At 45.5% G+C, this 20,201-nt stretch overlaps 1 protein-coding gene across 3 annotated transcripts in view; it reads right to left on the bottom strand.

The window, feature by feature from the left end:
• The window catches only part of ankrd44 (ankyrin repeat domain 44), a 35,256-nt gene that overhangs the window by 9,211 nt on the left and 5,844 nt on the right, over window positions 1-20,201 (bottom strand). For 2 of the 3 annotated variants that reach the window (XM_020637824.3, XM_020637826.3), the window contains exons 2-13: window positions 11,693-11,776; window positions 9,730-9,808; window positions 9,569-9,639; window positions 6,900-7,100; window positions 6,403-6,490; window positions 4,576-4,718; window positions 4,265-4,477; window positions 4,073-4,151; window positions 3,359-3,473; window positions 3,169-3,251; window positions 842-950; window positions 244-312 (exon numbers count right to left, since the gene is read on the bottom strand). In XM_020637824.3, the coding sequence (XP_020493480.1) occupies window positions 244-312; window positions 842-950; window positions 3,169-3,251; window positions 3,359-3,473; window positions 4,073-4,151; window positions 4,265-4,477; window positions 4,576-4,718; window positions 6,403-6,490; window positions 6,900-7,100; window positions 9,569-9,639; window positions 9,730-9,808; window positions 11,693-11,776 (1,334 nt within the window). The remainder of the gene's footprint in view (window positions 1-243; window positions 313-841; window positions 951-3,168; window positions 3,252-3,358; window positions 3,474-4,072; window positions 4,152-4,264; window positions 4,478-4,575; window positions 4,719-6,402; window positions 6,491-6,899; window positions 7,101-9,568; window positions 9,640-9,729; window positions 9,809-11,692; window positions 11,777-20,201) is intronic. The other variant, XM_020637825.3, reaches the window with a different exon arrangement.

Genomic DNA, 20,201 nt, shown 5'->3' with positions numbered 1-20,201 from the left:
GTTCGTTCTCTACGTCGTCCTGAAACGTTCTCATTTCTCAGAACAATAGAACTCAAACATTGTTGGCTTCGCCCATCGAGTTATTTAAGCAACAGCGCTATTTCAGGCAACAATGTGCTTCAGACTTTGTGTTCGCCTGCTCATTAGATGAAGGTGAGCATACTTAGTTGTACTAATCTGCTTCTTATTGTAACAGCTGACATTATGACCAACACCTGCACAGCGACGTGTGTGTGTTCTTACCTGCCGCAGTTATCCCTCCTGTTGTGATCTCCTCCGCTGCTCAGGAGCAGCTTCACACACTCCACGTTACTGCAGAGGGAGGAGGAGCAGTCAGTACAGCGTTACAATCACACTGTTACTAAATGAACCTTCATTTCTTTTATAATAAGAAGGTAAAAGGATCATTCTGGTTTCTTCACATGAGAGTCTTATTTGTTTGCATCCACACCGTCTACAGGCGAGGACGTTCTCTGCAGGTCGTCATTAAGAAGAATTAAGAGTGGGAAATGAGCAGTCAGATTATCTCTCGCTCCGGCTCTCCAAAAAGAAGGTGAAAGGGGAACATTTCCCAAACTTCCTCTTGTGATAATCCGTCTTGCCCTGGTTGTGCATGCTCTGTTTTCTTGTGCAATGAGTGATTAAATCAAGATTTGAGGTGACCTGAATTCCAGCTCTGCGTCCAAATAAAGTGATTTAAGATTCAATTTGTGTTCACTACCACTTCTTATTAGTCGTGGAGTCGTGTCTTGTTCGTCAGGTAGACAAACAAGACAATGAAAACATCGCTAAAAGACACTTTAATAAACCGGACTCATCCATACATGTGTTTATATCTTACCCTCCAGCAGCAGCGGCGTGCAGGCAGGTCCTCCCCAGACTGTCCGGCGTGTCGATCTGGAAGCCTGCAGACAGGACCGAGTCGTTACACATTATGCTAAACCTCCGACCTGAAGAGGGCAGCGCAGGGAGACGGAGGGAGGCCAGACAAGACACAGCAGCAGAAAGACAGAGGGAGACAGAGACAGGAAGGAGAGAAAGACAGGTGTAAGTGTGACAGGTGAGGACAGAGGTAAGGTGAAGGAGAACACACAAAGGGGCGCTGGCTTTCAGTCGAACAGAGAAGGAGTTCATATCAGGTCATGAGGAAATAAAGAAACATCGGATAAAGATCGACATAGGAGACGGAAAGAGCAGCAAGCAGCTCAGTTTGAATCTGGATCGTTGGGCTTTCACACGTCAAGTCAAGACAAGACCTGGATCTGTCAGGAGACATGTCCATCCTTACTTTTCACTAGTATGTCCAGGTAGCTCATACCCTAGCTGTGGGAGTGTCACCCACCTGGGGGAGGGGTTACTGCCCTTTGTGATGTCATGAAGGGAAAATCTCCAAACGGCCTGTTTGAGCACACATTTTCTGAAAAAGTGGAGCAGGCAAAAGACGGAGAGGATGGACTTTTCTCATCATTGGAGGGTTTGTAGACAGACTAGAGACACATGTTAGTGTTAGAGTGGATTTAGCAGAATATGTGACATTTAAATCAGGATACATGTTGGTGTAAAACATAAAATCTAATCTACGGTACTTGAAAGAAAGAAAGAACAGCTATAGGATGCTCTTTCAGGTTCGATGTTTTGGGGACTGATTCCTTTAACTTTTTGTTTTCTCTGTGTTGTAACATCCAATCACCTTTAAATCATTAGCAGCTCTTCAGCTGCTGATTTAGTGCAACGAATTCAAAAAGCTTTGGCTGCAAACAACAAGAGTCCAGAGCGTACACAAGGCTGCAGCTGCACAGAGACTCAAACACATGTAAATGACTTCTTTGTTGTCGGCCTACAGACGCTCAGCAGAGCCACATGAGGAGCACAGACTCATCCTGCCCGCTCCACGCCTGCAGACACAAGAACCAACGGGGCCTTTTTTTCTAAAAACCATCTAAAGTGATCTGGAGCCAGAGAGGATTGTTGTCTTTCCTACTTCACATTTGTTTAAGAAACCCGGCTCCTCTGTAGTGGTCTAACTTCTCGAGAAAACCAACGAAAAAATACAAGGGAGGAGTGGAAATACAGACTATGTCATCAAGGACAAAAGCGACGAGGAAACTTTTTCAGCTGTAAACAAGACGTTAGCAACGCTGGAGCGCTGAAGAGGAGGATTCAGCAGAAAACCCTCGTCTCCAGAGGGAGAGCGTTCCCATCACTCAGTAATTAGACGCAGTGAGGCCTTTTTGTCGAGGAACATTGTGACTTGAATTTGGACAGAGCTGAATGTGTACGCCTGTGGACGAATGCACCGATGGGAGAAAGAGGAAAAACTCCAATCTCATCAAGTTGCTGCCAAACAGACAAGTTTCTAAATCAGCACAAATCTACAAAGTGTTAACAGGAAGATCGACGGAAAAATAAACACAGCTGATTGAGTAAATGCTTAGAGGACGTCTTATTTTGCTTATTGAGTAGGGAAGTACCAAAAAAACTTGCAGATCAAAGTGAAAAGTTGATAAAAATATGGACAATTTAAATCGATATCACAAAAAAATATATCTAAATATTCATATTGTATCCAGCAGAGGGTGCTGTCTGCTTTTTGCTTGCTTTTTGTTGACGGCTGAGTCTGAGATGTTTTCTCGTCTCTGTTTGGTTCTTCTTTCTGGAGTTTGATTTAGATCGTTCTGCGAGTCGTCCCACATTACTGCTAGCTGGGAACGCTTTTCTAGCGACGCGTCTCTGGTGGGTTCGGGCTCAAAGACATAATAAACACAAAAGAAGCCTTGCTTTACTCTCTTGAAACCCACATATTTAAACACGTTTTGTTTGTGTCCTTTATTACCGCTGTCTAACGGGGAGTGACCATTCTTTTGACCAATCAACAGAGTGCAGCGTGTCTAGCTCCGCCCTTCAGGGTCAAATGTACGCTTGGCACTCCAACAGAAGGGGAGCAAAAAGTAGGATAGTACAGATCAAAATGTGACAGTACTGAACTGAACCCGACTGCTTGGTGGACGCGTGGCTAGAAATGTTCCTACTGTTGAGTCAACACTCAGAGATGGACACGACTGTTTGATATTTGACTCTATAAGTTCTAGAAACCTACTTAACCAGCAACAGGTTGTAGTCTATCAACAGTATCTGGAGTAGAGGTGGTAGGTAAAGGTGGAGTGGTACCTGAGGACAGCAGCTTCCTGCAGCAGTCCGAGTGAGCGTTCATGGCTGCCAGGTGCAGAGGGAACATGCCGTGGACTCCTCGTCTTCAGTGAGAGATGCAGAGAGGAAACAGTACGCTTTTTATTTTTCTGCATAACTTTGTCAAAGTAATAATTCAACACAAGTTGAATTCAAACAGGCGGACACAAACCTTGTGCAGTCTGCTCCACTGGTGATAAGTGTGTTGATGAGGAGTTCATGACCGTAACGAGCAGCGATGTGGAGAGGAGTGTTTCCGTCTTTGTCCACACTGTCGATCTCACCGCCTGAAGTAAAACCAGAAGTTAGTGAAGGTCCAATCAGTGAGATGTGAAGTGAGTGAAATGATAAAGCGACCTTACTATATGATCAGACATTAAGGAAACATGCTATGTTGAAGTGCTGGCTTCTCTGACAACAATGCAGCAGCCAGTATGTCCTCCTTCTAACTTTAGATTCTGCTCCTGAATGCTCGAATGTTTGGACCAGAGAAGGTCAAACAGTTATCAGATCAAACCAACAGGTGTTGCAGCGATGAAAGCGGCCAAGAGAACTGGTTCAGATAGAAGTGATTGTACCCGACCTAAAAAGCCTCTGCATGTTTCTAATAAGCTCCACGAGCAGAAACGTGCTCAAACTAGGATCAATATTGGAGATGCTTTTGAAAAATGGAGAGAGGTTAGAATGCAGAAAGGTTTACAGACCGATGCAGAGCTGGCTAAACACTGAAGCTTCAGTGTCCACCACATGGTAACCTGCGTGAGCATCGACTCTAGAGAGGAGGGTGCGGGGGGAGACAGCTCTCTACAATGTTTAGAATTTGCTGTAGTAACCATTTTAAACACTAGGTGTCATAGCTCCTTTAAGAGATGCGAAGACATCTCACCGTTCTGGATGAGGGTCTGGGATCGAGTGAAGCGTCCGTGAACTGCGGTCATGTGTAGAGGACTCTTTCCATCCCGACTCTGAGGAGAACGAACAGAAGATAAGAAGATAACAGGATAAATATTGAATCCACAAAGAATAAGGTCTTCACGTCGTCTCTGTAAGCAGAGCGAGCAGCTCTGTGTCCGCGTACCTGTACGTTGACGTCAGCCCCATTATTGACCAGAAACTCCAAACACAGCGCTCCGTGTGTGGACGCTGCGGCAAAGTGCAGAGGGGTGAAGCCCTTGTTGTTGGCCTGGCTGACGTTGGCGCCATAATCGATCAACTCACTGACGACAGCATCCTGACCATTAAAGCAAGCCAAGTGGAGCGCCGTGTTCCCAAACCCGTTGGACTCATCGATCTGTTGGAAAAAGTCAAACAAAGATCTTTCATTACAGTCAAAGAAAGGCGTGTGTGGGTGTTGTTAGAGCTTTTGTGTGTCTTTGTGTGTGTCCTGACCTCCACGGCCAGGTTCAGCAGGTGTTTGACCACAGCGATCTGTCCGCTGGACGCCGCCGTGTGGAGGGGAGTGTACCCCCGTTTGTCCTTACAGCTGATCTCAGCCCCCTGACTCACCAGCAGACACACCACATCCAAATGACCTACAAGGCAAAAAAAAAAAAGGGATTTAAGGACAAAGCCTGAGTGTTGTCAATGTTACAAAGTGTTACAATTCACTGAGCAGATGCTTTTATCCAAAGCGACGTACATCAGAGAGTAAGTACAACACTAATCCATTCATACACCGCCCCTGAAGCAGCGGGGGAAATGCGGGGATTAAGTGTCTTGCCCAAGGACACGTCGGACACGTTGCTCAGCTGGGGATCGAACCCTCGACCTTCTGGTTGAGAGGCTACGACTCTACCAACTGAGCAATCACCCGTCGGTTCCTGCAGGGGGCGCTGGAGCCCCATCGATGGCGGTCTCCATGCTGGAAATGCTGTCTCAGTCTAACTTAATAACCATACCGAAGAAGCTCGTTGTTTCAATCTTGATCTTTTTCTCTTGTAGTTCTTGTGGTCTCTTTGTAATGTTGGCACCAGCAATAGTTGCATGGGGGGGGTCTTTTTGGGGCCATGTGGTAGGCAGGTATTATCAGCTGTGTCAGCACCTGGAGCCTGAATGTACGGCGCCTAGTTCTGTTGAAGGATGCGGTGCTGTTTGGGCTGTGGCGTCCATGTGGTTAAGAAGGTTAGATATAGAAGCTCTGCATGTGGTCGGTCCCGCTACTTCCTTTTCTGAATGAGCTTCTCCTCATATCTTCTCTCTCTTTTGCTTTCTTCTCTGTCACCTGTGTTTGCTGCGTCAACCATTTCCTCCAAATCACTGAGCATCATGGAATAATCCATGTAGTGCCGGGGGGGGGGGTCCAGAGACATGAGATATAGATGATTGAGCCATGATTGAGCCATGATGACATTTTTTGGGGGGGGTATGGATTTTTAACAACATAAAAATTTAAATTTAATTACATTTTTAAACAAAATTTTTGAGGGCATGTTATGGGGCCCCTGCAGTTTGGGGGCCCAAGGCAACTGCCTACCTATGACTAATGATAAAGTCCACCACTGTGGGCAATGAGAGCTAAAATTCAGGGGATGACCCTGGATGTCCTGGCTCTGGCTGCCCATCAGGTTACAGGGTGGAGTTGTAGGGGGCAAAGAGAGGTCACGTGGTAGGGCAGGTAGTGTCGGCATTGTCACGACCTGGAGCTTGCATTAATGCACTTTGAAGGTGGCATCGCTGGTTTGGTTGTGGTGGAAACTAAAAGGTCCATAATGTAGGTTATGAAGCTCATCATTTGATATACAGATGAAGGCATCAAAAACGTTCCCTATTTCCCTGGTGGGACCTTGACATTACCATGCTGGGTCTGGGGACTGTTATGAGATCCCCCGCTGTGACGTAGTCGATGCCGGACTAGTAACGCCCGTGAGCGCCACTTGTGGAAACTAGTTGCAACCATTAATCTCTCCACCAGGAGGAGCAGTGAAGCGGCGTCTTCACTGAGCAGTTATCTTTTCATCAGGTCAGGAGCATCTTGAGTTTTTTTTACATCACTTTATTTCCTGTGTTTTGATGCTCGAAGTCTTTTCTGTTCGACCGTTCTGTAATGTTCTGTTTTTGTCTTCTAGGCTTTTAAAACACAACAAAAGTCCCACGCAGCTTCAGCTTACCGCCTGATATGACTAATTCTTTTTCCACTCATATGTGCAGTTAACGACTTCCAGGAAATAAAGGGTGTGATGCGTCTTTAACAAACTCTCTGTCTCTTTTGTTTCTCACCCATGAAAGCAGCCCAGTGCAGCGCTCGGCCATCCTTCTTATCGAAGGCGTTGATGTTCGCTCCTTTGGCGAGGAGGATGTTCACCATCTGACGACCACAGGAAGAGAGAAAGAAGATGTCAGAGGTTAACCTACGAGAAATTAATGTGTTTACATGTTTGTAAGTGTGCAGCGGGGACGGCATGTGTTTGAGTGGGCGGGTCTCTTTATATAACGGCGATGTAAACACGTCTCTCTGCTCTGTTGCATAAACGCTCAGGGGAGAGCGTGTGGAGCAGAGATAGAAGGCGGCGTCCTCTCTGCAGCCTCTCATTGTTAATTTTAGATTCACTCCTTTTTGTGAATGATTCCCATGTTTCAAACAGAGCGGCCCACTTAATAACAACAGTGATCCAGCTGCACTCGCCCACCTGTTTCCTCGCACAAAAGATGTTACATCACCGCCTGTTCAGAACACATCAGAGCAGGAAACTGATAACACCGAGTCCCTGCAGTACCTCTGTGTGGCCGTTGAGGGCGGCGTGATGCAGAGCGGTGCGTCCGCCACGGTCCGACACGTTGACACTGCTCAGCAGAGGGATGATGACCTCGGCGCATCGCAGCGCGTTATTGGCTGCAGCAACGTGAAGTGGCGTCTGCCAGTTCTTGTCCCGAGCATTCACATCAGCAGAGTGACGGATCAGAACTCGCACCGCCTCCTGTGGAAGAAAGAAAGAAAGAGAGTTTTATGAATACACAAATATCTGAGTCTACAAACCCCCCAATGATGAGAAAAGTCCATCCTCTCTGTCTTTTGCCTGCTCCACTTTTCAGAAAATGTGTGCTCAAACAGGCCATTTGGAGAATTTCCCTTCATGACATCACAAAGGGCAGTAACCGCTCCCCCAGGTGGGTGACACTCCCACAGCTAGGTGTTAGTTCTGCCCTCTGAGTCTGCCTTCTCACACTAAACAATAAGACATGGAGTGAGAAAGCCCGCCCCACCCAGGGTCCGGTTGTTCAAAGAACGGATAGGATCAACCTGATCCAGGTGCAGACGTTTAAGGATTACAATGATTTAAAGTGGACTTCACACATAACATGCTTTGTCCACAGGGGGCGCCAAAATCAACAAATGCAAATAAGAAAGAATGAGCTCTTGTGTCGCTCTTTTTTGAAAATGTTTGTTTTTCCTGACATTTTGTCTTCGGCCAAATGAGGGAGTTGAGACGTTCCCGTCGTCTTAACCTCGCAAGTGAAAACATTTAAACTACTAAACATCCCAATAAAAGGCTGCACACTTCACATTCCAGCTCATAAAAACTCAAAGCAAAGTTTTAATTTGTGCTTCAGTTGTAGGAAGTAGAAAGTACAAATTCCAGTGAGGGGCGTGGTCAGATACAGCTCATTTACATTTAAAGCTACAGACACTTTTTGTTCACTTTATTTTTAAACAAATACACGTCACAAATCAACAAAGTCGACAACAACAACAAAGAGACGTGCAAAATCGAAATAATGAGACGACAGAAACACAAAACTTCAACACAGAGCCTTTAAAACAACCAACCAAAGAAGCACAACAATCAAAAGGCCGAACAACACAGGACAGAAACTCTCTTACAAAGTAAAACAGGAAGAACAAGATCACACAAGAATGGACTGACTAATTAATTCACTCAGTCACATTTACACACCGAAAGGATTCCTACAACACAAACTGGTTCGCAGACACCTGCAGTGTGCAGCCATGCAGCGTGACCTGTTCTGGCACTCAGAGCGATGAAGTGTCTGATGACATGTTTGACCCAGATTTACACAGAATACTAATTTTAAGACAGGGCCGGTGTGTGTGTGTTTGTGTGTGTGTGTGTGTGTGTGTGTGTGTGCTGGGAGAGGCTCAAACTGATGAGTGAGCGTGTTGTCAGGTAAACACAACAAGGTGCTGATCAGCTCTTTGACAGCTGTGTCTCAGTGAGAATCTGTGAGAGAGCGGCTGGTCACAGAGGTCAGCAGGGTGTTACACGCCGTAGTGGACTCACCGTCTTTCTCTCTCTGGCTGTTTTAGAAACCGCCCACTACAGACTGCTATCAAATGCAATATATAGTATGGACTGCATACTGCACACCTCGTCTGATACAGTCTGTACCCTGACCTCCAGTCGTGGGTTATTCTGCAGTACACCAGACCCGGCTAAACTGGTTTCTAGTCTTGGAATGAGGAAGTAAACAACAGCTGGTTTGGTCTGATTGGGATTATTTCCTCTATTACGATGAACGCTGCTTTCTGTCATTTCGACGTCTGACATGGCGCTTTGCATTGTGGGAAACAGAACGTGAGGGAGACTGGTCTGATGTAGAGTGTAGGTTTCCCCAGAATCAGTACAGCATCCGGGTATTTTTTTGCAAACTGTGGATCTGACATTTGTTCGCATATTGCATTTTGTCCAAATCAGAATGAACTACTAGTATAGAAGCCGCTTATCCTTCATCAAATCAAAACATTAACCCCCCGTACAGTGTGAGCCGATCGAGACATGAGCTAATCAGACCCATTTAGTTTTTTGAACCAGGCTGTAAACATGTTAATCTCTGCTGTAAAAACAGGCTTTTTGAATGGGTGTGTATGTGACTTCCTGTGCTTCTGCAGCCAGCCTCTAGTGGACACTCGAGGAACTGCAGGATATTACACTTCAGCATCGGCTTCATTTTAGCCGCTTGGTACAGCTCAATAAATCCTTATCTGTCCTGACCTTTGACCTCTGTCTGCTGAGTTTGATCTCCTCCCTTCGGGCGGTCGTTACAGAACACCTCGAACCAAAACAAGACGTACCAGAGCTTCTTTTCTCCGTGCTGTCATTGAAAAGCTTCATTTGTAGCCTAACTTAGCGGTTATATATTTTACCAACTGTACAGCATATCAGACCCTCTCTACCGCTGAGCCACAGCCGCCCTGTGTGGTTTAAGTTCCTTTGTTTTCCCCGTGTTGTGGGGTTTCTGTATGTATTGCTGGTGTTGTTTTTGTGTATCTGTCCTGTATTGACGCCTGTATTGGAGTTGAAGGTGTTTTTTTGGAGGAAAGCAAATGATTCATGGATGTGTGTGTGTGTGTGTGTGTGTGTGTGTGTGTGTGTGTGTGTGTGTGTGTGTGTGTGTGTGTGTGTGTGTGTGTTGCGGTTGTGTTCACCTCGCTCCGTGATGCCACAGCGCGGTGCAGAGGGGTGAGCCACATGTTGTCTTTGGCGTTGACCCGAGCCCCTGCAGAGAAGAGACGAGCAGAGAACGATGAGATATGACTTCAAGATGCACAGAACTATCGACAAAAGGGATCAAGTTTGTATCTCTTACCAGAGAGGATGAGCAGCTCGGTGATCTCTGCATCGCCCAGGAAGGCTGCTGCATGCAGCGGCGTGCGCTTCTCTGTATCCTGAGGGAGGAAGTCACTCAGTTAGAGCGCGCCAGAGGACGAGGAGAAACCAAACTTATACTCTTAAAGCAGGTTAGGGTTAATATCAACTAGAGTTGTCAGCATTAACTAGTTAAGGTCTTAAGTTAATCTCATGGTATTTTGTCTCTTCAGGCTCACCGTAGAAAGTCGTCCTCAGCGTCTCCCTGTAGTCTCAGTGATGTAAAAGAAGGACACTGCTGCATCTTTCAATGTCTCAATTCACTTTAACAAACTCTCAGACGGCTCAGCTGACAAGTCCAAAGTAATATCCACCTTATGACATCACACATTGACCTTTGTTACCGTTCCTTTGAGCTGTTTGACCTCACTTTGGGATCCCTAACCACTTCCTGTTTCTGTGCTTAACTTCCTCTCCTAACCTTCCATCTACAGGAAGGGCCTTACTGTATTTCAAAATAAAAGCACACAGCAAGTATCGTACTCTCAGCTTAAGACAGTACAAAAATAGAAAATAAAAGCCTGACAAGTTTTATTTTTAAATTGCAAAATAATATAGTTCCCAAGATGCGATTGTTTCTTGAAATTCTTGGTTTCATATCGGAGAACTGTGGCGTGATTTGCAGAATGAGACGTTTAGCGCCCTCTGCAGACTCATCCTGGGATTACTCCCGACATATGTTTACCTCATGATCTGAAACTTTGTCCACGTTTAGTTTGAGCGTCCAGCATTCTAACACTCTATGAGAGTTTAAAAATGAGGATCAGCAGAAGAGCTCGACTTTGGACTCAGCATCTGTGAGAAAATAAAAACCCGGCTCAGTGTGGCTCTTCTTCTCCTCTGCCTTCACTTCCTGTCGCAGTCAGCACCCGAGGGAGAGAGGTGGAGGTCAGGAGTCAGGGAAGCCAAAGTTCAGAGTGTGTGCTTATTTACATCATGTGTGTAAAAGATGCGCAACACATGTGTGTGTAGGAGGGAGCTGAGGATGTGGGCGGGCCGGCCTGCAGTCTCTGCTGGATCCAAGGTCTGATTTCTGATGACTCTTCAGGAGGAGTCACCACATCACCAAGTGTGTTTGTGTGTTTGTGTGTTTGTGTGTGTGTGTGTATGCATGCGTGCGTGCTTGTGTGTCTGTGTGTGTGTGTGTGCTGACTCAGTAGAACAATGGTTGTGTGTTGACACTGACAGCTGCCGTCAAGTGATCGTCGTCTCTGAGCTGATCTCACAGCGTCCTCTGTTCAGACTCAGAGAGGAATCCACACTTACAGATATTTATAGATATACATGAGCAAAGCTGGGAGCAGTGTGTGTGATTAAGTCGATGGATTCAGAGTTTACAAAAATAAAATGGCACATGATTCATCGAGATTTTAAAACATGAATGCCTTCATTTCAGACCTTAATTAATCACGATTAACTAGTTAATACTGACTGACAGCCCGAGGAAACACCCATCTATGAAACAGAAACAAATACATAAAAATGAAAAATATAGGGGAGCAGATGGCCTAGCAGGTTAGTTCCTGCCCCATGTACGGAGGTTTAGTCGTCTGAGCGGACGGCCTGGGTTCAAGTCCGACCTGTGGCTGCTTCATGATGTCATCCCCCCCGCTCTCTCCCAATTTCCTACTCTATCCACTGTCCTCTCAAATAAAGTCCAAGAGCCCAAAAATAAATATGAAATAAGATGTGTCTTTTGTAGTGAGCATGTGAACACTTTGAACAAACTCTTATGAACTTGACGTTTTTCTATTTATTTGTATTTTCGTAGTGTTTTTAAATGTGTCCGTGCAGCTCTCTCCGTTTGTTGTTTTTCTTGTTTTCAATGCAGGATAAATGAAATCATTTGGAGCGTCTTACCTGACACCACCACTTTACTAAGTTTGTGTTTTCAGCTTCCTCACCAGAGCATTGATGTCTTCAGACTTGTAAATGAGCATCCGGATCTCTTCAGGCTCTCCGCTGAAGATCGCCTGGATGAGAGGAGGCTGCAGGAGAGAAGAAGATTTTTTTAGATTTTTAGAAAATACTTTATTTACATAATAAATCTAAACAGGCAAACTTGTAAATTCAATCAAAAACACATTCACATTAAGCTCTCCTTTTTCAGTCACACAACACATTATATCCTCATGACCCCACAGCTCCAGGAACTTTTCCATGTTCCCGGTGGTCCTGTGGAAACAGAACTCAAGCCTTAGCCGGGCTTTAATGTTGCACCTCCACAAGGCCACCACATCAACATTTGGTCCAGTCTGTATCTTGTCTCTTCTAGTCAGATAAATCGCTAATTTCGCTTCACCAATTAAAAAGTTCAAAAGTTGGCACTTAAATTGTGTTTGTTTTCTGTAACTGACTCCAACGATAACCCCTAACCCTAACCCTGAAAAAACAACACCAAAAGAATTAAAAACAACAGTTAAAAAACAAAAAAAAACAGTAAGTCTCCTGCACTTAGAAAAAACATGAAACACATTCTCAGGCAGACCACAGAAAGGACATTCGTTTAAAATAACTGGATTACTGGATAAAATAACTGGATTACAGATAAAAACGCATTAGCAGCAATAGCACCGTGTAAAATCCTCCACTGAAGGTCACCAGTTTGTTTTTTTAAAGGTGGTTTGTACAGGGTCCTCCACTGAGGGGCCTGCAGGGTTCTGTCGGTCCACACTGAGACAGCTCGATCGCACAGGTTCTTCTGGTTTATGTTTTTTACGCAGTTTTTGTAAAGAGTCTTTTGGTCCACACTGTGCAGATTTAATTTTTCATTGGCTCTAACAGGAGGGGACCACTGAGCTCTGTGAACCCCAGGTTGAGGTGGAGGTTAGGGAACATGTCCGTGGGGTCAGGTTGAACCCCTCCCTCACTGTACAATAGGAGGAGGCTCTTTTCCTTTGCAGAGAGCTTCTTTCTCCACAGCTCCAGGCTTCTCTGAACCAGTCTGGCAGAACGGACCCCCCAACAGAGAACTCACGGCCTGGATGTCAGAGAGTGCTGGTCCCGCAGTGTCCACCAGTTATTTTAGTGGCACAGTCTTTGTGTTACACAGCGCCCCCATCAGTCCTGGTACGGAGCTGCAACACACATCCAGTCTGGCACCACAAACTAAAGGCTCCATCAACAACCAGTGCAGAGAGTTATACTTGAGTCGTTTCCAGTCAAATAAAGTGCATGATTTAAAGAGGTCATATTATGCTTTTTCTGGTTTTATATGCCCTTTAGTGTGTTTTCCAAGTGTCCTGTGCATGTTGAGGCACATCTATGTGCAAAATTTCAAAGTCCGCGGAAACACGGCTTCTCCTAAGTCCTCCTGTTAGCTGTAGCATTAGCTGCATGTAACGCTCGGATCTAGCCCCCCTCGAAAAAAATTTGCCAGTGTGACGTCTTGTCAGTGTGAGATCACTGATCTAAGCCTATTGGCTCGTTGTGGCAAGCCCTGCAGCTCATGTTGCACGCCCATTAACTTCTGTAGCACGCCCATGATATGCTGTAGCCTGCGGTAGCACAGTAGTGCTAAGGTACTAATGTTTATGCTCCACTCAGAGCCAAAGTGGCTACATTCCCAATTTGGTAAAAGGGGCGGGACATTTCCGAGAACCGTGCTGAGCAACTGACCAATTACGGCAGAGCCGACAAGTCGACCAATCAGATCAGACTTGGCACACATGGGGACTCTGAACGTGGGCACTTCAGAGCCTTAGAGAGAGAGTCAGAAGCAAGCTGGTGCATGGAGCGGCAGAACATGAAAACAGACACTTTTTTCGAACTTTAGCTATTGTGAACATACTTTAGTAGGTACATAGATTAAATATACGAACCCCAAAAAGGCCATAATATGACCTCTTTAAAAAACCCTTGATAAAACCGAGGTAGCACACTTAACTTTATTTTTTTTAAATCAGTTAAAAACAGAGCAGCAAATTGATCATTTTGCTCTGGATCTGAGCCAACAGACCTGATGGGGGATCCAAACAGGCTAGCCGGTGCCACAGTAAAGAGGCTACCAGGTTGTTTAAAACCAATACCCTGCCTCTGTTAGACATCTGGGAATGTACTCCCAGATGTCCACTTCGCTAACTTGCTCTCTACCTTTTCTGTTATGTTTTCCCAGTTCTTTTAAACAACATTTTCCTCCCCTGAAAAGAGGCCTAGATATTTGAAGCCATCTCTTCTCCAGACCAGGCTTTGAGGGAGAACAGGGAGGCTTTCACACCACTCACCCACGGCAAGAGCTTCACTCTTACTCCAGTTTACCTTGGCAGCGGACATAACAGAAAACGGATCACTTACACTGATTAATGTGTTTACATCCTGTCGACCTTTTAATAAAACAACGACATCATCAGCATAAGCAGATAAAACTACTCCCTCTCCACACAATTCGGTACTGCCACCTTTCTCTGCCGCTCTGCGAGACCGCACCACCGTCGCCAGCGGCCGACTGCCCTCTGGACCAGACCCCTGCGCCTCCGGGTTCTGCGCTGCTCCCCCGCGCCGGGCGGAGCCGAGTTGGCCCGTTTAGGACACGCTTTAATGCCATGTCCCTCTTCACCACAACCGAAACATTTCATGTTTGAGGATGTTGCAAACAACACACAATCAAAATCATTTACTCGCATATGAAAGCGGACATTAAACTCCTCATTACGGTTGTTCAACAGAGACAACATGTTTCAACAGAGGCGATTTACAGCCAGACAAAACTTTTCTAATGGGAGACACCAGCTTACCATGTCTGGACAACTCTCTGCAAAAAAAAAAAGTCATCACTAATAAACGGAGGGACATTAGACATTAGCGGTGTTACCTGCAAAAAAAAATCCCATTCACAGAAATACCAGACTCCACCAGCAGGGTCATTCCAGAATTGGAGGCCAATTTCGCCATCAAAACTTTTGGAAAAAATTACCATTTGTTGTGGCACCCACTTTGAAACCATGTTTCCGTGTCAGCTTGGAAAAAACCCCGCTGTTCACCATGGCGTCTCGAGACGTCGACCGGCCAGACAACACCTGGCCAGTAAAACCCACACAGAAAAAACCTTAAAACTAAATAAACCCCGACAAACACTCAACTAAACAACTAACACCTACATCAAACAATACAAAAAAGAAAAACGCACTCAAACGAGTTCAAACTCTCCAGCTCTTCCACTCACACTCCTCTCACAAGAAGAAGAAGAAGAGAGTCAGAAATATGATTCACACATAAAACTACGTAAAGGACAACATCCATCATCTATACGGCTTTATCCCCGTTCAGGGTTGCACGGGCTGGATCTGATCCCAGCTGTCATTAGGCGAGAGGCGGGGTTACACCTTGGACTGGTCACCAGCCAATCACAGGGCTGACATATAGAGACAGACAACCAGCCACACTCACATTCATACCTACGGACGATTTAGAGTCAGAAGTTAACCTAATGAGAGATTAAAAGATTTTTACTTTATTGAGGGGAAATTCTGTTTACACTCTGTTAATCATGCAACACACATAGGCTGAAATATACAAACAGGATCGTATGGACATGCACTAATGGAAGTGTCAGGGTGACGGGGCTGGTGGTGGGTGGGGAGGGGGTTTGGTGCTCAAGGGCACCTCGGCAGTGCTCAGGCAGTGATCTGGCGCCTCTCCAGCTACCATAGCAGCTTCCAGATTTGGTCCGCACTGGGACTTGAGCTGGCGACCCTCCGATTCCCAACCCAGGTCCCTACAGACTGAGCTACTGCCGCCCCTGGCATGTGAGGGAGAACTGGATGTTTGTGTGTGTGTGTGTGTGTGTGTGTGTGTGTGTGTGTGTGTGTGTGTGTGTGTGTGTGTGTGTGTGTGTGTGTGTGTGTGTGTGTGTGTGTGTGTGTGTGTGTGTTTACAAAAGCTCTGACCTGCAGGCTGCAGCTTTTAAACACCGTGTATACAAAAAAGTTTTTAATGACCAAAAACGTGACTTTCTAAATCTCTTCTCGTGTCTCACACTCGAGTCGGCAGGATGAAAATATTTGCTGCCACGTGGAGGAAATGTTTTTAGAACATACACATCATGAAAATGAAACGTCCAAGCAGAGACAAAGCTTTAACGTAGGAGGCGCTGCGTGGAGGTCAGGCCCATATTTTCTCTCTCAGATATGATGTAAATAGAGGCTGTAGACACACACACACACACACACACACACACACACACACACACACACACACACACACACACACACACACACACACACACACACACACACACACACACACACACACACACACACACACACACACACACACACACACACACAAAAAGAAACAGACGCTCGGGTGTCTGCAGTGAAACTTCTTCAGAACGTCAGTGAGGTCGTCAAAATGTGCTGGTGGCGCAGTGGTTAGTGCTCGGTCCCATGTATGGAGGCTATAGTCCTCAAAGCGGGCGGCCCAGGTTCGAGTCCCGTCTGTGGCTCCTTTCCTGCATGTCATTCCCCACTCTCTCTCTCTCTGATTTCCAGCTCTATCCACTGTCCTATCTCTCAATTAAAGGCAAAAAAAGCCAAAAAAATTAAATCTTTGAAAAAAAAAAAATTTTGATCCCTCTCTGCGTTTCTATTTTTTTATTTAAACGATGTAATCTCAGATAGCAGCTTTAAAAACACTTCAGATCTTCAGTCTTATTTTTAAACCCAAAGTAAGAGATACTCATACAGCCCATATCAAACCACCATGGTGTGAAAGCGTCATCAGAATACCTCCAGCCAACAGGAAGTGATGTGAAATGTTGTTTACATGAAATAATGTATCCATGGCGATGGATTCAGACGTTATTCGCTTGATCAGCCAGAAAGATGTCTGTTGTTTCCTTTTTATTAAATAGTGCTTTAAATTTCAACCTGTACGCAAATATCTCCACCCGTTCATCAGGGCTTTGCATTCTCTCGCACTGCATGCAGGCGTGCAGAAAATTTACAAGACAAACAAAACCGTGGAGGAGGGAGAGATATCACACACACCCACCTACGGGACCGAGATGGAAATGTTGGTGTGTCTGATAGAGGAAAAAAATTATGAACATGCAAACAAGGCGAACAGAGTCAGGGGAGGAGAAATGTGTGCCTCTGTAAGAGGTAAAGAAGGAGGGAGGGTGTGAACTACGGGAGCCCAAGGGGAGCAGCGGAGGAAGTTAAAGAGGAAATCTAGATTTTCATTCTTTTAAAGGGGACATATTCTGAAAAATCCACTTCTACAGTGTTTTTGGGTAACCTGAGTTTCTACCGACTCACAAAATGTGAAATAAACCCATCCAGTCCTTTGTTTGTGGTCTGCATAAGTCTTATAACACAGAGAAAAATGCTCTGTTTCAAATGTGCTCTCCTTGTGATGTCACAGTGGGATTCTAGTAAAAAGAAAATCCCCTCCCCTCCGCTGGTATCTCCACCCATGGACTCCTCCCCCAGCCTAGAGCAAAACTTTAACGCAGGTCCGCCATTTTCATTCTCGCTACAGAGGAGTGATGTCTACCGGGAAAACTCAGGGGGGGGGGGGGCTCATTGCATTTAAAGAGACACACACACCCAAATAGAGCGTTCTGAGAGAGCTGGTTTATACAGGGTCACAAACCTCCTCTTTAATTTCTTCTTTAAATTGTCGCCACTTATACAGATTAATCGATTAACTCGCTTTGTGGCTCAGCCCTAGTTCAGCTATCAAACTATCAAAAAAAGACTCTGATAGTAACTAAAAGATCATATTTTAGTGTTTCCAGACCATGAACATTGTAAAAACAAGTTTGGAGTTCACAGAGGTTGAATTCAATTTGAGACAAAATGCAAAAAAAAAAATCGTCGTTATGATCCTTTAACACCAACGGGGATGAGAGTCACCCGCTGCACTCAAAGTCTCTGCAGACATTAAGCGGCAGGTCGGATGAGTTTCTGATGAATCGTTGCAGGCCTCTCTTCACTTCCGTTCGCCTCCCGCTTCACTTCCTGTTACTCGCTGGTTCCTTCTCAGAAACGAGAGAGAGGAACCGCAGTGCAGCGTTTCACTTCTGCTTTTTATAAACCAAACACACACGAGCGCACAAAATGACAACACTTCCTCATCTGAGCTTTTTTCACCATCTGAGTGTGATTCTGGTGTAACGCCACATCATCACAGCGTCTAACTCTGAGGGCGAGGAGGATCCATCAGAGCGTGCAGGTGTTCGTTTGGAGATGCTGCTACCTGAGCGCCACCTTCTTTAGCTTGTTCTGTGTTTCTACGTGACAAACTTAGGACATCGAGACAATACGGTTTAAAATGGAGATCACACGAGTCCCAAAGATAAACAAGAAATCTACAGAAAAGTAAATTAGCTCAACAACAAATCTAATGTTTCTTAGAAACATCCAGGTTTAAGGAGTCTCCCCTCAACACCTCAAGCTTCTCCGAGAGGTCAAACTTTAGGAACTTCTGTAAAACTTCACCCTCATCTCGCACAGAGAACGTATTTGATACCATCATACACATGACACAGCGAATGTTTCCTGTGACAATAAACCAGCTCGCTCAATCCATAAGGGACGTTTAAAGGCAGGGCTGGTAATTTTCTAAAACTAGAATGATTTTGAAAGTAGTATTCCCTCAGTGCTCCGTCTGCACACCCCCTCCCCTCTGTGCTCCTTCAAAAGCCACGCCCCCTCACTTACATGAACGAGCGCCGTCTCTCCAGAAGTGGACCTCAGCTCATCTCCTGTATTGTGTAGAAACTACATCGTCTCATGTCTCATTCAGCGGTAAGTAAACTCACAGTATAAACTCCTAAAGTCATCGGTGACGAGCTTTGAGTGTGGGCTAGAGCACGCAAGAGGTAGAGAGCGATCAGGGAGACAGGGAGGCGTCTGATTGGTTCATCAGATTGGTACCTCGTGGCAGACATTGGTGGAAGTTTTTACAGACTTACAACTGATACAGATGATGGATTTTCTTGGTTCCTTTTTCAGAGAACATGAGTTATTAATTTCTGTCAGGACCTAAAGACAATTTCAATCAAAATCTTAAAAAGTGGATCTGGAAGAAATTACCAACCCTGCCTTTAAGGTTGATAGAAGTGACTGATGATGAATCAGTGTTTACTTAAGCAGATTGATCAGGGACGAGGGAGGAATGAAGAGAGAAAGAAGGTCCAAGCTGAAGAGAACGGGGGGGGGGGGGGGGTCTGTGCCTTTAGGGGAATAGCCAGGGTTGGCAGCAAACGTCCTCTTCAGCTCTGCCTTTCTTTCCAAGTCTCACACACACACACACACACACACACACACACACTCTTAGACGTCTACACACAAAAACTCAGCTGGCAGCGCTCCCCCCGTCACAGTGCTGTGTCTGTGAGCGCCGGAGTGGGGGGTGGGGGGGGGGGCTTGGGGAGGCCGGTACTGGCACGAGTACGCAGCGGAGATTTAAGGAGAGCGAGCATGAATGAGAACTTTCCTCTGAAGCAAACCAGCAACAACTTAAACTCAGGAAGGACAAATTAGTTTGCTGGGGCTGATAAATAATTTCATGAGGTTTCATTTGGATTTGTGAAAATAATAAAATACAAAAAACTTAAACACACAGTACGTAAAATCCACCACAAGGGGGCTTTCAATCAAAACAATAACAAAAGATGATGTGGAGGCTGGCGGGGAATCATGGGAGTGATTCTTTCTACTACTCCCTCTCCCTCGAGACCAAGACCAAGACCAAGACCAAGACCAAGACCAAGACCAAGACCAAGCCTGTGAAAAATCCTCATCTTGTGTTTAGGGGGCGTCACTCACTTAGACTGTTACATGGGGAAGGTTGCGGCCGTAACCGGGGATAAAAATCAAACTACAAATGATTTTGAAGTTATTTGTTCTTTTACAAAGGGGCGAGTCTGTCCAGTCTGAGACCAAGACAAGACAGAGTAAAAATGCTTTCCATTCCGAGACCAAGACCTTCAAAAGCTGGTTTTAAGACCAGGTCTTAAGGCCAAGACCGATTTCAAGTACTACAACACTATGTAAGAGTATCTCAAACATTACGGCTCCCGGTTTCATCATACAATCTCAGATGTGTTTTTTTTTTAACAATTTCATTTTGAAGCCGTAGAGTCTGAACATCATCATCTGAACCCACATTAGTAAGATCAGACTCCTCCTTATATCCCTCTTATCCTACACAAACATCTTCCATCAGATTAGCTCTGTTTTCATTCCAAACACACAAACGCTAACACGCTAACATGCAACACACACATGCTGTAGGTCCTGTTATGTGTCCCCTTCGCATACAGACAGTCCGTGCTCTTCACTTCCTCCCCTTCCCCTCCCCCAGGGACACTGACACACTTCTGAAGCTCTCCTGTATGATATTTATCCCCTCAGTCCGGCCTCTTAATGCGTCTTTAATGCTACATAAGGAGAGACCTGTTCACCT

The sequence above is a fragment of the Labrus bergylta genome, chromosome 13 (genome assembly GCF_963930695.1).
Source record: "Labrus bergylta chromosome 13, fLabBer1.1, whole genome shotgun sequence".
Lineage (NCBI taxonomy): Eukaryota > Metazoa > Chordata > Actinopteri > Labriformes > Labridae > Labrus > Labrus bergylta.
This window is presented reverse-complemented; position numbering and strand designations above follow the sequence as displayed.